The 19,181-nt window shown below is 58.5% G+C and overlaps 2 protein-coding genes across 2 annotated transcripts in view; one reads left to right on the top strand and one right to left on the bottom strand.

The window, feature by feature from the left end:
* Window positions 1–134: 134 nt before the first annotated feature.
* Window positions 135–3,598, top strand: GNAT1 (G protein subunit alpha transducin 1). The gene is made up of 8 exons (XM_008632185.2): window positions 135–394; window positions 1,839–1,881; window positions 2,055–2,196; window positions 2,269–2,426; window positions 2,510–2,638; window positions 2,722–2,851; window positions 2,937–3,090; window positions 3,322–3,598. The coding sequence occupies exons 1-8, from the start codon at window positions 289–291 to the stop codon at window positions 3,510–3,512; spliced, it is 1,053 nt and encodes a 350-aa protein (XP_008630407.1). The 5' UTR covers window positions 135–288; the 3' UTR covers window positions 3,513–3,598.
* An 856-nt stretch (window positions 3,599–4,454) lies between these two features.
* GNAI2 (G protein subunit alpha i2) overlaps window positions 4,455–19,181 on the bottom strand; it is a 16,973-nt gene continuing 2,246 nt past the window's right edge. Inside the window, exons 2-10 of the mRNA XM_008632187.2 lie at window positions 15,822–15,831; window positions 10,983–11,025; window positions 10,661–10,802; window positions 10,299–10,459; window positions 7,680–7,808; window positions 6,417–6,546; window positions 6,044–6,197; window positions 5,489–5,695; window positions 4,455–5,351 (exon numbers count right to left, since the gene is read on the bottom strand). Coding sequence (XP_008630409.2) covers window positions 5,505–5,695; window positions 6,044–6,197; window positions 6,417–6,546; window positions 7,680–7,808; window positions 10,299–10,459; window positions 10,661–10,802; window positions 10,983–11,025; window positions 15,822–15,831 — 960 coding nt within the window. The 3' untranslated portion in view covers window positions 4,455–5,351; window positions 5,489–5,504. The remainder of the gene's footprint in view (window positions 5,352–5,488; window positions 5,696–6,043; window positions 6,198–6,416; window positions 6,547–7,679; window positions 7,809–10,298; window positions 10,460–10,660; window positions 10,803–10,982; window positions 11,026–15,821; window positions 15,832–19,181) is intronic.

Genomic DNA, 19,181 nt, shown 5'->3' on the forward strand with positions numbered 1-19,181 from the left:
GCGCTGACACCGGGAACCACGGGATTGCTGAGCTCAGCCCGCTGCAGATTGAAGGGGGTTTATCGGGGGGGGCAGCTTAAGCCCCGGGTGCTGAGCGCAGCCCCCCGGAAGGCGGCTCCCCGTGACCTTGGCCCCGTCCTTGTGGCACACCGGGTGGACGGTGGTGGCGGTGGCCGCGGCGGGCACCGGGAGCGAGCGCTGGAGGCGGCGGGGGGCTGGAGCTCGTTGCCCGTCTTGGTGCTGACCTCCAAGGAGCGGGTGGTGAAGCACAGGGCCGCGGGGCTGAGGATGGGAGCCGGGGCCAGTGCCGAGGAGAAGCATTCCCGAGAGCTGGAGAAGAAGCTCAAGGAAGATGCTGAGAAGGATGCCAGGACGGTCAAGCTGCTGCTGCTGGGTAAGGGGGAGACAATACCCTGGGGGACGTACCTATCCTTTGTGCATCTTACCCTAGCAGCCCACCCAGTCCACCCCTGGACCCTACCAGCACCCCTCAACCCAAGCAGCACCCCTCAACCCAACCAGCACACCCCACAGCTGCCCCCAAACCCAACCAGCCAATCCAGCATTCCCTTGGCCCTTGGATGGACCCCCAAACCCAAGCAGCCCACCCTCACAGTTCACTCAACACTCCCCTGATTCACCCAGGACCCTTAAAACCAAGCAGCCCACCCCAGCATCACCCCCATTCTCAGGCAGCCCTAAACCCTACCTCCCCATCTCAAGAGCCCACCCAATATTTCCCTGGTGCCTCCAGCACCTTTAAACCAAACCAGCACAACCCAGGAGTGCCCCCAACAGCCTCCCATTCCCAGGCATCCCTAAAAACAACCAACCCCTCCCCAATAAACCACCCAAAGTTTCCCTGACCCCACTCTAAACCCAACCAGTCCAACATTCCCCAGGCCCCTGCTCCTAAGCACCCCTAAACCCAGTCAGCCCACTCTAGCAGTCCTCTGAACCCCATAGCACTGCTGAAACCAACCACTCACCCCCGAAAGCCCACCCAATGTTTTCCTCTCTCCCTCAGCACCCCAAACCCAATCAGCCACCCCAACAGCCCCCCCATTCCCAGCATCCCCTAAGCTAGCTCATCACAACTTGCTCAACACCCCCTACCAGGCACCCCAAATGCAACAGACCAGCTCAACAAGGAGATGAGATCCTAAGATCCTAAGATCCACCCTAAGATCCCCTGGTTTCCATGTATCCCTGGACCCAACCAGCCCACCTAATATCCCCCCACTCCCAGGACCCCCAACCCCAACCAACCTATCTTAAGAGCCTTCACCAACACGACCTACCAGCACCCCACCCCGTCAGCACCCCTGCCCCACCCTCCTAGAGACCCCCATGCAGCCTATACCATCACCCTGTGTCTGTCCCTAAAGCCCCCTTGTCCTATGTGTCCCTCCCAGTCCTTCCCAGTCCCCCAGTGGTGCCTGAGGACTGGGGTGTCGTGTATGTGGTGGGGCCATGGGTGACATCACTGTCCTCACAGTCTGGCCCATGACACATCCACAGGTTTGGGGCATTGTGTGGTGGGTGGTGGGGTTGCAATGCCACCATGTCCCCAACCCCTCCCTTGGGCTCCTGAGAGTGTCCCTGGCTAATCCGCTGCAGATCCCATTAGACGCAGCAGCTCAGCCTTACCTTAATGCCACTGGCACCACTGTTAATGCCACTGGTAATCCCCCTGCACACCCTGAGCTGTGGACCTGGAAAAATCCACTGTGCCCGCAGCCATGTCAGGCACCAGGATTCCCAGTAGGCCAGCACGGGGCCCAGCTGGGAGTGCCCAAGGCATGGGCACCACTGTGACCCGTGTCTTGTCCCCTCAGGAGCAGGGGAGTCCGGGAAGAGCACCATCGTCAAGCAGATGAAGTAAGTGCCAAGGGGGGGTCACTGGAAGGTGTCTGTCCCACACTGCAGCCATGGGGTGCCCCATCCCACTGCGCCTGACTCCACCCCATGCCACAGCCGTGGGGTGCATCCATCGTGTGGCTCAGCTCCATGGCACCCAGCTCAGCCCCATGCCTGTGATCTTCCCCGGCCAGGATCATCCACCAGGACGGTTACTCGCTGGAGGAATGCCTGGAGTTCATCGCCATCATCTACAGCAACACACTCCAGTCCATGCTGGCCATCGTGCGGGCCATGACCACCCTCAGCATCCAGTACGGGGACACGGCTCGCCAGGTGAGGAGCATTCCCTGTTGGGCAAGGGTTCTCCCCAGCCCCCAGGCCCCACTGAACCCCTCTCCCTTGTAGGATGATGCCCGTAAGCTGCTGCACCTCTCGGACACCATCGAGGAAGGGACCATGCCCAAGGAGATGTCAGAAATCATCGGGCGGCTCTGGAAGGACTCGGGCATCCAAGCCTGCTTCGACCGTGCCTCCGAGTACCAGCTCAATGACTCTGCGGGCTAGTACGTGGGGTCGGGGAGTACGGGTGGAGGAGGCATCAGGGGGGTTCCAACCCATGTCTCATGCCCACCACGTGCCTGGCCAGCTACCTGTCAGACCTGGAGCGCCTGGTGACCCCCGGCTACGTCCCCACAGAACAGGACGTGCTGCGTTCCCGTGTCAAGACAACCGGCATCATCGAGACCCAGTTCTCCTTCAAAGACCTCAATTTCAGGTGGGGGCCAGGTCCCCAGGGAGGGCTGGTGCCAGGGGCTGGGCAGGGAGTGGGGGATGCTGACCCTCCCTTGTCCTGCCCAGGATGTTCGATGTGGGCGGACAGCGCTCAGAGCGAAAGAAGTGGATCCACTGCTTTGAGGGGGTGACCTGCATCATCTTCATCGCGGCCCTCAGCGCCTACGACATGGTCCTGGTGGAGGATGATGAAGTGGTGAGGAAGGCTCACCACCTCACACCCTCTCTGCTTTGTCCCCATCATGATGTGGGCATCACCATGGGGCTGTGTCCCTCCACAGAACCGCATGCACGAGAGCCTGCACCTCTTCAACAGCATCTGCAACCACCGCTACTTCGCCACCACTTCCATCGTCCTCTTCCTCAACAAGAAGGACGTCTTCCTGGAGAAGATCAAGAAGGCCCATCTCAGCATCTGCTTCCCCGACTATGATGGTGAGTGCGGCAGTGACTGGTGGTAGTGCGGTGCTGGTGGAGGGTCGGGTGCCACCACCTCGCAGGAGTCCCCCACCAGGTGTCCTCAGCATCCCATGCAAGTGGTGCCACATGAGCCTTGCTGAGGGACCACGCAAGGTTTGCCCACCCGAGGGAGCACTGGGTGATGCTGGGCCGGCACCCTGGGGGGAGACACCATCCTGGGAGGGGACCCCCGCTCACTGCCACCAGGTCCCAACACCTACGACGATGCGGGCAACTACATCAAGCTGCAGTTCCTGGAGCTGAACATGCGGCGGGACGTGAAGGAGATCTACTCCCACATGACCTGCGCCACCGATACCGAGAACGTCAAGTTCGTCTTCGACGCCGTCACTGACATCATCATCAAGGAGAACCTCAAGGACTGCGGGCTGTTCTGAGCCCCAGCCCTGCACCCCCTCTCCTGGGGCCCAGCCCCGCTGCTGCTCCCATCCCACCTCAACAACCATCTCCTCTTGTCCCAAACCCCCAGGATTTGACCTGCTCAGCTCCAAAGCCACACCTGGTGAAGAGGGGAGGGGCGTGAGAAGGACACAATCTCACTCCCACTCCCCACCAACTCTCCCACCAGTCAGCACTGTGGGGGCCCCAGTTCTGCTGGGCATCTCCGGGGCTCGAGGTCCTGCGGGTACCTGGGCGACCCTGGATGCTACAGGGCGCTGGATACTTTTGGGTGCTGCAGGTCCCTGGGTAGCCCTCAGAGCTGTGGGGTACTGGGGTTCCCTTGGGTGCTGAGGGTCCTTGAGTACCCCTTGCAGAAGAGGGGTGTTTGGGGGTCCTGGGTGTCCCTAGGTACTTGAGGGATCCTGGGGTGTCCCTGGGTTCCCTTTAGAGCTGAGAGGTGCTGGGGGTCCCCAGATGACCCTTGGCACGGGGGAAACTGGGGGGTTTCTGGGTGCCCCTTGGTGCTGGGAGTCCCTGGTACCCCTTGGAGCTGAGAGGTGCTGGGGGGGTCCTGGGTGCCCTCTGAAGCTGGGGGTGCTGGGCTACAGGTCACTGGCTGTTCCTGGGCACTGGGGGTCCCCCAGGGACTGTGTGATACTGGGGCTCCCTCAGTGCCACCATCCTGGCACTGCAGAGCCAGGGGATGATCATGTGTTTGTTCCCCCCCAACCCACAGCCCCTCGGGGTGGGGCTCAGCCCTGCAGCAGCATCCAGGCTACACCCCCCAGGGTCCCACCACTGCCCTCACCTCCCACAACCCCAGGGGGATGTCAGCCTAATTTGTGACCCTCTCCCACCCCCGGGGACGACCCCAGCCCTCCCATAGAGGTGAAGCCCCCCTGCCCACTCCCATGTCACACAGGGCGTTTCGGTATATGTAATTTTTCTCTTTCTTTTTTCCTTTCTACATTTTATTATTTCAAACCATGTGAACAATTCGGTAAAACATCCTGTGGGAAAAGCGAGGCCGCAGGCAGCGGCTGGGGGGTCCCCCCTGGGCTGGGGGGGACAGCGGGGGCCGCTCTGTACAGCGGGCTCTGCTCTGTACAGCGGGCTCTCCTCGCCCAACGCAACAGCTAGCCCTAAAAACTAGGCTTAGAAAGAGGGGGGGGGATAGAGGCAGTGGGCAGCACCCCCTGCCCACCCTCCTGCCTGAGCTGCCTGTCGGGATGGGGGCAGCGAGGCGGGGTGGGGTGCAGACCCTCCCCCCCAAGGCACGCGGTTGGGGGGTGGGCTGGCCACGGAGGATGCCGCCACCACGTAGCACTTGATGCTTTTAAATAGTTTGGTAAAAAGGTTTCTTTAAAAGGTAACCTGGCCCCAACTGGTGTGGTGTGGTTTTTTTTTTGCATGGTTTTGGGTTTGGTTTTGTTGTTGTGTTTTTTTTTTTCTTTTTTTCTTTCTTCTTTCTTTTCTGGTTTACTAAAAGGAATGTCATCGGTCGTGTTTGTGGCTGGATGGGCATCCCCAAGGTGTGCCCCCCGTGCCACCAACACTTGCAATGTAAACAGTGAGAGCGCCAGGGCTCGGAGTGAATGAAGTGGGGGCTGGAACGGTTCAGGGGGTACAAACCAAGATTAAAACCTTGTCTTCCCTGGAAGGGCGACGCCGGCGAGGAGGAGGACAAAAGGTGGGGGGCAAGCTCGTGCAGCAGGGGGTACATGGGCCCTGCCACCGTGCTGGCACTCAAAAAGTCTCTTTATGGGGTGGGGGCGGAGGGATGAATCCGAAGAGAAGCAGGAGTGGGAGATGGCGTGGTCCTTCCTTTGCAGCTCCTAGGGGAGAGAGGTTGTGAGCAGGGGAGGGCCGGGGGACAGGGCAGCCTGCAGCTGGCAGGCTGTGCCCAGCCCATCCCTGGAGGATGATCTATGACCATCCCATTAGGGGAGCCACCACTGAGACCACCACCCACCTGGGCAGCGCTGCCTTCAGAAGAGACCACAGTCCTTCAGGTTGTTTTTGATGATGACGTCAGTGACGGCATCAAAGACGAACTGCACGTTCTTGGTGTCCGTGGCACAGGTGAAGTGGGTGTAGATCTCCTTGGTGTCCTTTCGCTTGTTCAGGTCCTCAAACTTGCTCTGGATGTAGCTGGCTGCCTCATCGTACTTGTTGGCCCCTGGGTAAGAAGAGACACTGGGCTGCCCCACAGTTGCCCACAGCCGTCAAAGGGTTTGGGCTTGGCTCGGCCCTGCACAGCCAGTCCTGTTGCGAAATTGAGGCTCCAGAGGCAGAGTGAGCTTCAGATAACCTCCCTCAGGGCAGCTGCCCCTCGTGTTGTGTCCCCCCCACATCTCCCATCTCCCAGGGCACCCCAAACACCACCACACCCCAGTTGCTGCCCCAACCTTGGGCACAGGGGAGACACCACCTCTGTCCCCAGCACCTCCTGCTACCCTGCCTGGGGCAAGACACCGCCCACTGCCCCTGCCAGGAGGGCAGGGAGCACTGAGAGTCCCAGTGGTACCTGTGTACTCGGGGAAGCAGATGGTGAGGGAGCTGTGCACAATCTTCTCCTCAAAGAGGTCCTTCTTGTTGAGGAAGAGGATGATGGACGTGTCTGTGAACCACTTGTTATTGCAGATGCTGTCGAACAGCTTCATGCTCTCATGCATCCGGTTCTGGTAGGGGAGATGGCAGCATGAGCCAGGCAGGGACCCTCAGGCAGCACCCACCCCACTGCTCCCCACGCTCCTGCCTGCCTGGGCAGGGGATGTCAATGGCCTGCAAGGCTTGGGCCACACTGGCCAGGGCACTGGTGGCCACCAGAGAAGGGGCTGCTCCCTCAGCCCCCCAAGGAGGGGACAGCTCATAGCGCTGGTTCCATCCCCATGACTCACCATCTCCTCATCTTCAGCCAGCACCAGGTCATAGGCACTCAGGGCCACACAGAAAATGATGGCTGTCACCCCCTCGAAGCAGTGGATCCACTTCTTCCGTTCCGAGCGCTGGCCACCCACATCGAACATCCTGCGGCAGGGAGGCAATGCTGGGCTGGATGGCAGCTCCCGTCCCCACTGCCCTCACCCCATTCCCTGCCTCAGTGTTCCCAGCTGCCTGGAGCAGCAGCAGCACTGGTGCAGGCACAGCACAGTGCCTCTGCCCCAGGGATTTTGCCAGTACTGAGGATCTGCCCCTGTTCCCGTTGCCAGGACAGTGTCCAGGCTCATTTCCCAGCCGAAGCAAATCCCTGACGTGAGCTGGGGCAGGATCAGGCCACCTTTCCCAGGGGGTGTCAGTGTCATTTTCCCAAGAGACCTGCTCCAGAGCAGGCACAGCAGGGCTTTGCCAGAGACCTTGGCCCAAGGGGAGCCAAGTGCCTGTGGGCTCAGCAGGATTGCGGCACCACGACAGCGCAGGGATGATCCCGATGCACCATGTGGGCAGCAGAGGATGCCCTGCCTCCACGGAGAAGAGCCCAGCAGTAGCATTCCACATCCACTGCCATGTCCACTGCCAACTGCCTGGCTGGTGGGAAGGCTTCCCCACCGGGACATGCTGCATCCCCCTCGGACCACCCCCACTGCCACGCGCTGCCCTGGCAGTGTGCGACCTAGTGTCTCCATCCCACCAGGGTGGCATCGGGGTCCCTGAGAGCCCCCCGCATTCAGAGAGGACCCCATCAGATCTTTCTGACATCAGCTCTGTTGCCATGGGACTAAATCCCCCGGGATGTGGACAATGGCAGCTTTTTGCCTCGGAAACCGGAGCCCTGTTTATTTCCTGTGGGCTTTCAGTGGAAAGCAACCACGGGGTGCCAGCAGGCAGCAGGGCCAGGGCCTGACCCTGAGACCCCAGCTCCTGCCCAGAGCTCTTCCTGTGGCGGAAGCAGCGTCACGGCAGCGGGAGGAGGGATGCCTTCCCCTGTCCCCTCCTCCCCAGAGCCTGGATCCACCCCCAGGCTGAGCTCTGTGAAGTGTTTTTGAGGCTGTTCCAGCTATTTCAGCGGTTTCCGCTCTCTGAGGCAGCAGTTCCCGCCATGAGCAAACCAGGAGGTGGGGAGAACTCAGTGCATGCAGTGTGCACCCACAATCCAACCCAGCACGGGGAGGAAGGGTTCTTTTTGCTCTCAAAAAGGCAAAAGGGAAAGGGGTCAGACATACTTGAAGTGCAGGTCCTTAAAGGTGAAGTGGGTTTCCACAATGCCTGTGGTCTTCACCCTGGTGCGCAGCACATCCTGCTGGGTGGGGATGTAGTCAGCACGGGCTATCCTCTCCAGGTCATTCAGGTAGCTGGGGACAAAGAGGTGATGTGGGACCTGGACCATGGGGCACGACCCACCCAGATTCCAAGGGACATCCCCACACTGGCCCAGGGTCCCCTGTCCATCTCCCAGCATTGTTCATTCAGGGTGGGCAGTGCCAAGCTGGAATGCACAGCAGGGGCACCATGTGCACCGTGGGGTCACCCCATGTCCCTGCCGGACACAGGCAGGGCAGGACACCAGTGGCCAGGATGACACGGGACACACACGAGCGAGGGACTGGGGAGCAGTGTGCTGGCACTGGGAGCCAGGCAGAGGATGCAGCCGGGGCCGGGGGGCTCGCCCTGTTCCCTTGGCCGTTTGCACGGGGGGGAAATGGCAAGAGGAAAATATTCAGTGCTATGGCAACCAGCCGCAGTGCCGGCGGAAACAATCGATGGCGCCGTGCCATTTATAGTCAAAAACACAAAGGGACGGCGTCCTGGGAGGAAGCAGGAGGCGGGAGGCCAGAGAGACAGGGAGCAGTGCCGTGGGGGGCTGCAGCCATCCCGAGCCCCTCCATGGAGCACTGCCTGCCCTGCTGCCCACAGGGTCCCGGCAGAGGTGGCGGACAGGTCCCCAGTGTGCAACACCCACCAGGACTGATGAGGGCTGCCAGGGGGATCAAGGCAGGTCTTGATTTCTCCAGCTCACATTGTTTTAATTGGGTTACTACAAACGGGCTCCTTTAAGCAAATTAGGCTTGTCTTAATTAAGGCATTTGTGGCCCTGTAATCTGGTGAAAGCCAGATTACAGCCCGTGAGGCCATAGGGATCCTTGGCTCCAACTGTAGCACGGCCACTCGCCAGCACCTGGGAAACCCTGCAGCATGTCAGGGCAGGGCCAGAGCTGGAGGTGCCCCAGGACCCTGCTGTGGGTGTGAAGGTGGGGAACCTGCACGTTACTGCAGCAGAGCAGCTCAAAAACAGCCGGAAACACACACGGCGTCTGGCTGACAAAAAACAGGAAGTGCCACAGCAGGGCCCTGTGCAGCACCACTGGCTCTTGGACATTGCATCAAGCCCCGGGGTGCTGGTGAGCGCCACCCGGGCACCCCAAACTCGTGGGACCCCAAGAGGCAGAGAAGGAAGAGGATGGGGGCTGCTGTGCTGCAGAGAGCTGGGGCACAGGTGGGCTATGTCCTGGGCAGGACACAGGGCTCCTCATCCCCAGGCTGTCCTGTTCCAGCAGCACCGTGGGCACATCACCATCCCTGTGAGATGGGCAACGGATTGGCCACTATGCAGGCAACTCCACAGGGCTGGCAAAAGGCTGGAGCGACAGCTTGAAGGTGCTCCTAATTAATGGTTGTCCAACCCCCCACCATGTGCTAAATGCTCCATAACGGCACTGACAGCGACAGGCAATTGGCAGACACTGTGCAGATACACCTGCTCCAAGTGTGTGTGTGAGCTGCCTGGCACCTGCCGGGTGTCCTGAGCTCCCAAACCAGCACCCACTGCCACAGAAATGCCAGCGCTGGCTGCAGAGTTATGGGGCTGAGCAGACAGGGGCTGGGGAAGGTGGGAGTGTGTGCCTGTGAGGAGGAAGTGAAAGCTGCGGGTGCTGGGGGAAAGAGCTGACAGGAGCTTCTCCAGGTTTGGTGCTTGCCAGGAGCTTTCCTACAATCTCTTCCCCACAGTGACCTCAGTGCAAAAGAGGGACCCGACTGTGCCACGCATGGGGGATGGCTGGGGAAACCACTTGCCCTGGGACGGCAGCGAGTCCCAAGCATGCAGGATCCTAGGCAAGGCCATGCTTGGTGGGGTGTTCTTGGCACACCATGATCTCCTTCCACATTGCTTTGACATGAGGGGTCTGGGTGGAGAGGGTAGGAGGGCACTGTGCAAGCTGAACACACACTCAGCTGTGTCACCCTCTCCAGCAATGGTACATTAGGCAGATTAATTTATTTATTAATCTCTTCAAGGATAAACCCAACCAGATGCAGCAATTTATCTACTTAGACACCAATTTGCTGGGTAATGCACGAGCATAATGCCAAATCTTTCTGTATAGAAACAGTTAAAAAGAAAAAGAAAAGCTTCTTGAGCATCCTACTCATCCTCTTCAGACCTAAGTGTCCCCAAGGCTTTCCTTGGGAATTTTTCTTGCCTCGATGGCCCATAAAGGGTGATGAGGATGGGCAGGACCCTGGCTATGCTCATGAGTGGGGAGCCAGTGGAGAGCATCTCCTGGAGAAGGGCAGTGGGGACAGAGCAGTGGAAGGAGGGGGATGTCCCAGTGCCCCCCCTCCCAGGGTACACAGCACCCTGCCAGAGAAGGAAACAGCTTTCGAAACATCCGCCTTCCCAGTTGCGCTCCGGCTCAGCCTCAGCACCATGCGGGAAGTGGCAGCACCAGCCCCTAAGCCTGGTGATGGTGAACAGCAGCCCCTGGGGGGGTTTTCTGCTGCTTGATAAGAGCACCGTGGCTCACAGGGCTCAGCTGAGCTGGGGTAGAGGAGGGGGTACTCACTAGGCAGCAGAGTCGTTCAGCTGGTACTCCCGGGAGCGGTTGAAACAAGCCTGGACCCCATTGTCAGCCCACAGCCTCCGGATGACGTTGGCCAGGTCCTCCGGCATGACGCCCTGCTCCTCAGCAGTGGAGGAGAGTGCAAACAGCTGTCGAGCATCATCCTGCAGGGATAAAACAGCTTCAGCATTGGCATGGACTTACCAAAGCTCACTCTGCCTCAAAGGACCTGATGGGAGCCCACTGGGGAACAGCAGGGCTTGAGCTGAGCCACCTTTAACCCTAGTCCAGTTTTGGGCACATCTGTTTTAGCCCCCAAGAACCCCCATCCCTGCCAGGCACAGTGGGAGCAAGAGGGCACCCACCGCTCTGGAGGAGTCTCCAAAGTCAATCTGCAGGTTCCCCATCGCCTTGATGATAGCCATGATGGACTGGATGGTGTTGCTGTAGACCACAGCTTTATACTGCCGGCACTCCTCCTCTGAGTAGCCATCCTCATGGATGATCCTGGGGCAGGGAAGAGACACAGGCAAGGTCAGACCTTTGTGGGGTACCCCAGGGTGCTGCTCCCCACCCGTGCTCTGTGGCAACACCAATGGGGAGCTTTCCCTGTCAGCCACTGTTTTTGGAGCCTGTGGCTGAAGCCTGAGCAGTGTCAGCCACAGTGACAGTGCAGGGACCACTCACTTCATCTGTTTGACGATGGTGCTCTTCCCAGACTCACCAGCACCTATGGAGAAATGAGAAGGGGTGAGGTCTTGTCCAAAGCCAGGAACCCCTACCCTACTGGGACACCCCCCCAGCCCACAGAAGGAATGCAGCAGGTGCCTCAGCCATGGGAGAAGCAGCATTGGCCAGAGCAGATGACTGGATGACCACTGGAAACATCAGGACCAAGCAAGAGGGAACAAAAGGAGCCTGGAGGGCCCTCGCAGTAGATCCCAAGGGAAGAAATGACACCTGCTCTGGGCCAGGAAAACGGCATCAACACACTAACATCTTCCCCACAGTCCTAGCATGTGACTAGGCAATCCTGGCTTTGGCTGAACCTGGGGACTCCCCATGACAAGGGGGCCAAGATCTGTCCATGACCTGCCATCCCATCTCCAGGCAGAACCTGAACGTAGCTGCCGCATCCCACATCCCCTCTGTTCTGGGGGACAATGGAGCACCAGCCCTGCTGCATATCCGCAGCTGGAGCCAGCAGAGGCCAGGATGCAGGGATGCTTGTGCCACAAGGTACAGGCAGGGAACTCAGGAAGAAGTTGCCACCTCCACCAGCCAGCTCAAGTGATCCCAGCGGGCTCAGCCGCCCCCAGGTTGGTTCTTAAATAGCAAGCACTTCCCAGCCTGCCGGGTCCTGTGCCCCAACCTGCTGCGGAGGTGGCTGCTAGCAGGGAAAGCCAATGGCTTTTGGGGTCGTTTTGTTTCTCAGCATCGAAACGCAGGGTTCTGTGAGTTCAGTGAGACAGACAGGGTGCCTAAGGTTCTCCTTCCTCCACCCTGTCCCCCCTAGGGACATCACTCCACGCAGGCAACGTGCAGCTCGGCCCAGCCCTCCCTCCACAGGCTGGGGCAGGGAAGAAGCAAAGTCACCCCGGCTGCAAGAAAGGGGAAGCCAAAAGGGGAAGCTGAAAGGGGCAGTGCATGTCCCTTGTCTCCTCTGTGCAGGGAGTGTCACGAGATGGATGAGTGCCTGGCTGATCTTGTGCCAGGACCCCCAGCAGGATGAGGCCCCTTTGGCTGGGTCCCTGCCTCCAGGTGCAAATCCCAGATGATCTCCCAAGCTAAATCCATCCCTGCATCCTCTCACAGCCCTTTTTGCAGGTCCCCCCAGGTCTGCCCTTGGCCACAGAGCTGCCTTTACAGGAGGCTCCAGGCAGACCTGTGCCAGCATGGCCACAGAGGGGGCAGAGATTACAGAGGTTAAAAAAAAATTAAGAAAAAAAAAAGCAGATTATGCTAAAATTAACTGGGAAAAACAGGGCCCATCATGCCAGCTGAGACATGGCAGCAGGGAACAAACTCCTGCTCATGTCCCCAGCCTGAACACCACTTAGGTGACAGGTATGCACCCCCAGGGACATCACTGTGGGCAGTGCTCAGGCCATACTGAGGCTATAGAGATCCTGTATTTATCACCACGAGCACTCTGCTGCACAGTTCCCATGCTGTACATGCCAAGGGAGGGGCTCTGCTCAGCTCAGAGGTCACTGATCAGCACAGCAGGGGCTCTCTGACCCATCCTCCCCTGGCACCCTCAGGATGCTGACGCGGCACCCGGCGCAGCCCAGCGCTCGTGGTCAGTGCTGGCAACTCCTGCCTGGAGCTGGGAGCAGGGGGGAAGGACTCGGCATAGCCCTTCATTTTTTCCATTAAATACCTCTGGTTTCTAACACCATCCCATACTGCTGGGTCCAGTGGCCAGAGCCAGCAGCATTCACCCAATCCTTCCTCAGCGGGTGCCTGGACAGGGAAACTGAGGCACGTGGCAAGCAAGAACCCGGCTTATCAGCATCCTTGAGGTGAGGTGCCAGACAGCTGTCCCTGGCTCCTCCCCTGTCTGACCCTGCCTGACATTTTCTCCCTGCCAGGAGGGAACAACCCCGCCGGGGCCTCCTGCCTTCCCCCAGCAGGGTGACAATCACAGGGTAACCATCACCGAGGATGGCTATTTCCTTGCAAACTTCCCCCACATCTCCCGGCTCCTTCCTTGCTCCCTGAGGAAAGCAGCCATGTTCCAAGTCGGCACCTCTGCCTGCCACCAGGAGCTTGCCCAGCACAAGAGATTGAACATTTCCAGTGAGCAGGAATTTGGATCTGAATTAACAGCCCCCCATCCCCACGCAGGGGACCCTCCCCAGCCCCCTCGATGAGTGCGGCAGAGGGGAAGGGTTTCCAATCCCCGGAAAACCCCAGCTGCCGCCCATTCAGCCCCAAAACAATTCCTGGGCTGGATGCCAACCGCCAGCTTCCACCCTCCAGCCCAGCCCAGGCAGGACAAGGCAGTGTCAGAGGAGCTCTGGACCCCTGTGCCGGCACTGGGGGGGGGATGGAGACCCCCCCCACCGTGGGCTGACCCCACGGCTGCGTTTCCTCCAGCCCTGCCTCTCTGCAGACAGTGCTTGTTCCCAGGGCAGCGCCTGGCAAAAACAGGAGGAGAGCTCTCTCTCGGGCTCATTTCCTCCTTTTTTTGTTAAAAATAATCTTCAAAAATTTAAAATAAGCAAGCAGCTGCTTGGCTCCAGAACTCCCTGCTAATCCACTGGCAAAAACTTTATTGAGCCAACATATATATTTTGCAGCCCATGATTTACGATGCTTTCTGGGCAGCAGATATTTAGTGCAATACATGTGCATAGTTCTGGGCAGCACATATGTAATCCCTGTATTTTAGGAGCTGGCCACAGGTTTCAGGTCCACCTCACCCCGCATCACCGCGAGGGGATTTTCCATTTTTCCACACAGCACCATTCTTTCAAATATTCAGGCATAGATGGAAGCAATGCATAGCTGGAAAATTTTCATTATGGGGGAAAAGCTGGAATTCAATCTGCCAGTAGGTCCGGAGCCATCCCCATCCCCAGCACCCGGAGGCCCATCCCCTGCTGCTGTCCCGGCAAGCTTTCCCAGCCTGGCAAACAGCAGCTATTACTTGAGCATGGATTTACAGATGGGTTTTAGCTCTGGACAAACCCACCAATCCATTTCCTCGCAGGACAGATGGATGGCAAGACAGAGGGATGGCTGCAGAGCCCACCCTTCTCAGCACCTGTGGGGTCCCCACCATCAAACGGGACTGACAAAGGGGTGTGTTAAAAGCAGAGTTACCCTAAAGACTCAAAAACTTAAAACAAAAAAAGATTCCCCTCGACATTTTCCTTCCTACTCAAAATAGACGGAAAATTGCTGTAAAAATAATCACATTTTTTTAAAACCCCACAGTGACATAGGGCGTTTTTCCCAAGGGCCATCCCATTCCAGCAAGGGGCTGGCCGCTTCCCAGAAGGAGCCTGTGCATCGCTGGCTGGTGGAATGCCACGTCCTCAGGCAGGACCTCAAAAAATTGGGGGGTGAAGACCCCCTGTCCAAGGCAGCTGATAGAGATGCAAAAGAAACACCCACAAAAATAAATAAAATAGAAATAAATTGGCAGCAGGAAGGATGCTCAGGGCACACAGGGAGGAGGTGGGCTGGCGATGGTTTCCCAGGGGGAGCATGGAAAATGCACCCCTGTTGCCAACAAGGACCGCCGGTGTTCACAAGCTGGACAAAACTATCCTTGTGCTGGGCTTTTTCCAGGAATCCTGAAACTTTGCTGCTCTGTTTCTGCTCCTGCCATGGACAGAGCATGGTCCCTCTCCCCCCCACCACTGCTAGCACATGCCCCCAGGCCTGGGTGCCATTATCCTGTCCATCCCGTCCTGACGGGATGGGGGCTCACCCTCTGGCACAGCCAGGATGCTGCCGGCACCCCAATCCACCCGGCTGGGTTCTCCACCAGCGGGATGGAGAATTACTCAGCTCCCCCAGCTCCGGTGATTCAACCAGTCTCCGGCCCGGAAACCCGCGCTCCGGCCTGGAGCAGGAAACCCGGTGGCTGCAGAAAGGCCAGGCCAGCCCTGGTTACAGCAACAGCACTTGGGGACACCCTGATCCTGGCCCCAGGTAGGCTCCGACCATGGGACACCTTCTTCCATAAAGCTACATATATATATATAGGTGCAGCAATATATATATATATATGTGTGTGTGTGTATGTATGTGTGCTTTTTGATACGTATAAATCAATGTATATATTGCTTCATACAAAAAAGTAAGATGCATATATATATACACACACAAAATTTAAAATATAAAATGCATTTCTAATGTACATATGTAAAGGTATATGTTAAACATATCCACATAAGCCTGCTGTTTTCCCTGAGCAAAGCCTAAGTGTTCATCTTGGAGCAGAGGGCAGCTGCCAGCCCCTAGGGCGTCACCAGTGGGTGACTGTAGTGACCCATCCCATCCCAACCCATCCCAAGCCCATACACCAGCTCCAGGGGGCTGGATGTCAGATCCCTCTGGATCTAACAGCACTGAGTTCCTCCCTGGTCCCCCCACTGTGACACCTCCCAGCCCACGGCAAAAAACAGCACTGGGGCTCTCAGTGTCCCCACTGAAGGGAGGATTCAACCCCCTCCAACACCCAGGGCTGAGGAAGGAGTGGGGACAGAAACAACCCCCAAGACAGGACAAAGCACAGCAAAGTAGGCAGCTCACACAGAAACCAGGGCAGTGCTGGGGCCACGCAACCTCTGAAAGTCACAGCTGGTCCCTCCCTTCCTCTATTTTTATGCAAGCCCAAAAAAAAAAATAGCTGCTTCCGAGCCCTACCCGGCCACAGTCTGTCCCAGGCAGGATCTGGTACAGGCAGCTCCTGCGTGACGTACCCTGGTGCCACCACCCCAGCGAGGGCAGTGTCCTCATCCCAGGGTCTGCACCTACAGCAAACCCCTGGAGATCAACGTAATCAACCCAGCAGCACCTTCCCCACCTCTAACAACTGAGAAATCCTTTACTTTCCTAATCCTCCAAAGATAAGGAATAAGGGGCTTTGAGCACAGTGATCGCTTGCCTGCTGCCAACGCTGCATCCCCCGGGAGCATCCCAGTTCCCACAGGCAAGGAGGTGGGTTGGTCAGAACACTGCTGCCCAGCAGAAACAGCCAGTGACTGTAGGGCTTTGTGTCCTGGTGATGGCGAAGAGCCAAGAGTGGCACCAGGAGCTGTTGGAACTATGGGGCAGATGCTCCAGATTTGGAGCTTTCGGGTGTCAGTGGTGGCTCCTGGCCTCTCCCAGCACCAAAACCGTGGGAGACTTCTGGTTTCCAGTGGCAGGGAGGGGAACATTCTTTGTTTGAGGGATATTGCTTCATCTGAGTCTTCTCCCCATCAGAGACTGGAGCTTCAAACTATCCAGCCCACACTCAGTTTGCCAGAGCTGGCAAACAGCAGAGGAAAACCTGCAGGCACCCACAGGTGCCACAGCAGGAGCGGTGCTGTGCCCATGCCTGCAGAGCCATGTGCCACTGGGGGTCCTGCCTGCCCCCACTGCACTGGCAGAGTGTCCATCCCTCTGCAGCTCACCCACCACGGCAGAGGAAAGGTAGGAGGCAGCTCACGGCCACGTACAGAGCACAGCACAGATCTGAGGCAGCTGCAGCAGTCAGCCCCAAGCCCTTCATGCTCTGATGCTCCCGATGCCATCACCACACACCGAGACCGGTGACTTCCACTCACACCGTGCCCTGCCTGACTGCGGTACCCCAGCTCCAAAGCTCGGCTGTGGGACACCACAAGTTGCCAGCAAAAAATCATGCCATGCTTGGAAGAGGCATCTCCTCTTCATGCCACAGGTTGATGCAGCACAAAGGGTGAAGCCGTTTTTCTCTTTAGTTTTTCCCTCCCTTTTCCTGGAGGAGGCGGGAGGGCTGCAGCCCTCATGGAGGACCCTGGAGCTCTGTCTTGCTGAGAGGGACGAGGAGCTGTGGTGCTCATCGAAAAGCACGTGAAGCCTCAGGTCCCCTCAAAGCTTCCCCTGACTATGGGAAAAAAAAATAAGCCATAGGAAGGGTGAACAGCAGGGAGGTGGGAGCACCCCCCAGCACTGTGGTCCCACCTCACAGAGGGGACATGTCACAAGCAGCAGCCCCCAGGGGGGCAGTGCTGGCCCCACCTGCCCAGCTGCTCCCTGCTGGCTCGGGAGGATTTTCCGGCCGTGGCTCGGCTCGGAAATGGGCAGCACTGACCCAGGGCTCTGGTGCTATTGACACCTGAACAGCTGCACAGGGAAGAAATTTTTTTTTAAATGTACAAGAAGGGCCATTTTGCTCTATTTTTGGCTTTAGAAAGCAGCTGAGATCAGAAACGCCGCTCGTAAACACCGGCCCCAGCAGAAGGGAGCACGGATGTCCTCTTCCTCCTCCTGCCTCCACTTCAGGACAGAGCAAGAGCCCGGAAAGGGCTGTCAGCCAGTCAGCCTACACCATGATCCTTGTCCCCCAGCGAGCCCCCAGCTGCTCCCCCATGATGCTCAGCACCAACTGGATGGGCCCCCCCAACCTGGGCACCCAGAGCTGACAGCACCAGGGTGACGCTGCCTGGACAGTCCTGGATGGTCCCAGGAGCCTCCCGAGGCTGGAGGTGCCAAACCCCCTCAGCCAGTTACATCTTCATTACCTCCCACCAGGCAGTGGTCTGAGAGGAACAGAGCCAGCAGCAAGGCCAGCACAGGAACAGCTCACGGCAAAGAGCTACCACGTGCTTCTCCACCCTTCTCCACCATCCCACAAATCCCATGGGGTTTCACTCCCCTCACTCTCCCCTCCACAGAAAAAAGCAGGGCAGTGAGTTTGCCCAACCATCGAGCCCCCCAGACGGCACAGACTCCCTCCCAATATCCCCAAGATGGGTTTTGCTGCCAGCACTGCTCATGCCAAGTCAAAGAAAATCAAAATAAAATAAAACGAAAAAAGCAACGCACTCTGATAAAGGAGCGTTTTGAGGCGTTAATTACGTATTTCTCAAGGCAGGCAGGGGTTGAGCAAATAAAGGCCTGCCGGATTTCAGCGTGACTTCCTGCTGCTGGCAGCTTCCTCTGCAGACAGCAGATGAGCCCAAAGACATTTTCTGTCGGGGATCCCTCTGCCCGTCCCACTGCCCCAGGGTGCCATGGGAGCCTCGCACCTGGAGTGAGGCTCTCCCTGGGAATTTCGTAAAGGGAATAAAAAGCCCAACTGGGAGTCATTAAGAGAAATAATAAATTAAAATAACGAAGTGGCTGCCTTGCCCGCAGGCACAGGGCAGGGCTGTGAACGCCCATGGGAGCATCACCAGGGTGCTTTGAAGAGCGCAAGCGGCCCGTTATCGGAACCAAAATCAAATGGCCGTGGGGCAGAGAGCCCGTGGGCTGTGGGGGGCCCTGCCCATGGCAGGCAGTGGCCCAAGCCCCCCAGACCCCCACGGAGAGGGAAGGGTAACAGAGAGGCTTGGGCCTGTCCCAGTGCTCCAGTGGGGAAGGCATGGGGCAGTAGGTGTCTGTCAGCCCTGTTGCCTCCACCACAGCCGGAGGCCAGAGTGAGAGGAGCCCATGGAGGAGCCCAGGGATGCTGGGCAGGTGGAACAGGGTGCCCGAGCTTGCAGGACCGTTGCTAGGGGGAGGGAGGGGGGCATCCAATACAAGGGTGGGGATGACCCCACCTGTGTCCCAAAGGGATATGCCCAGGCTGGACACTGACCGGTTGGGAGGACAGTACCACAATGGTTCCACAATGGGAATCCCACAGCCCAGGATGGGGTGGCACCTGCTCCTGAGGAGCACCCAAGGCTTGCTGCAGGGCCAGCACCCCACTGCCATGGGGATCCCCAAAGCCTAGAATGGGGCTGGCATCCTGCTCGCAGAGGGGGAGGGAAAGAACACCATTATGGAGGGCATCCCCAGGGTCTGCTGTGGGTACAGTGCTCCACTCCTAGGGGAAACGCTGGAAGCCAGGATGGGGTCAACACCCCACTCCTGTGGGGCAGGAGACACTGGGAGCTGGAATGGGGTCAACATCCCATTCCTGGGGGCGAGCCGTGGGAGCTGGGATGGGATCAGTGACCCACTTCTGGAGGGAATCCCTGGGATCTCGGATTGGATCAACACCTCACTCCTGGGGGGGATCCCTGGGACCTGGGATGGGATCAACACCCCACTCCCGGGGGGATGCCTGGAACCTGGGATGGGGTCAACACCCGAGTCCTGGGGGGGAAATCCCAAGGCCTGCTGCCCCATTCACCGGGGGGGAAACCCGGAAGCCTGGGGCGGGGCAGGCCCCCCGCCCCCGGGGACATCCCC

Source organism: Corvus brachyrhynchos, unplaced genomic scaffold (assembly GCF_000691975.1).
Source record: "Corvus brachyrhynchos isolate BGI_N302 unplaced genomic scaffold, ASM69197v1 scaffold4, whole genome shotgun sequence".
NCBI lineage: Eukaryota > Metazoa > Chordata > Aves > Passeriformes > Corvidae > Corvus > Corvus brachyrhynchos.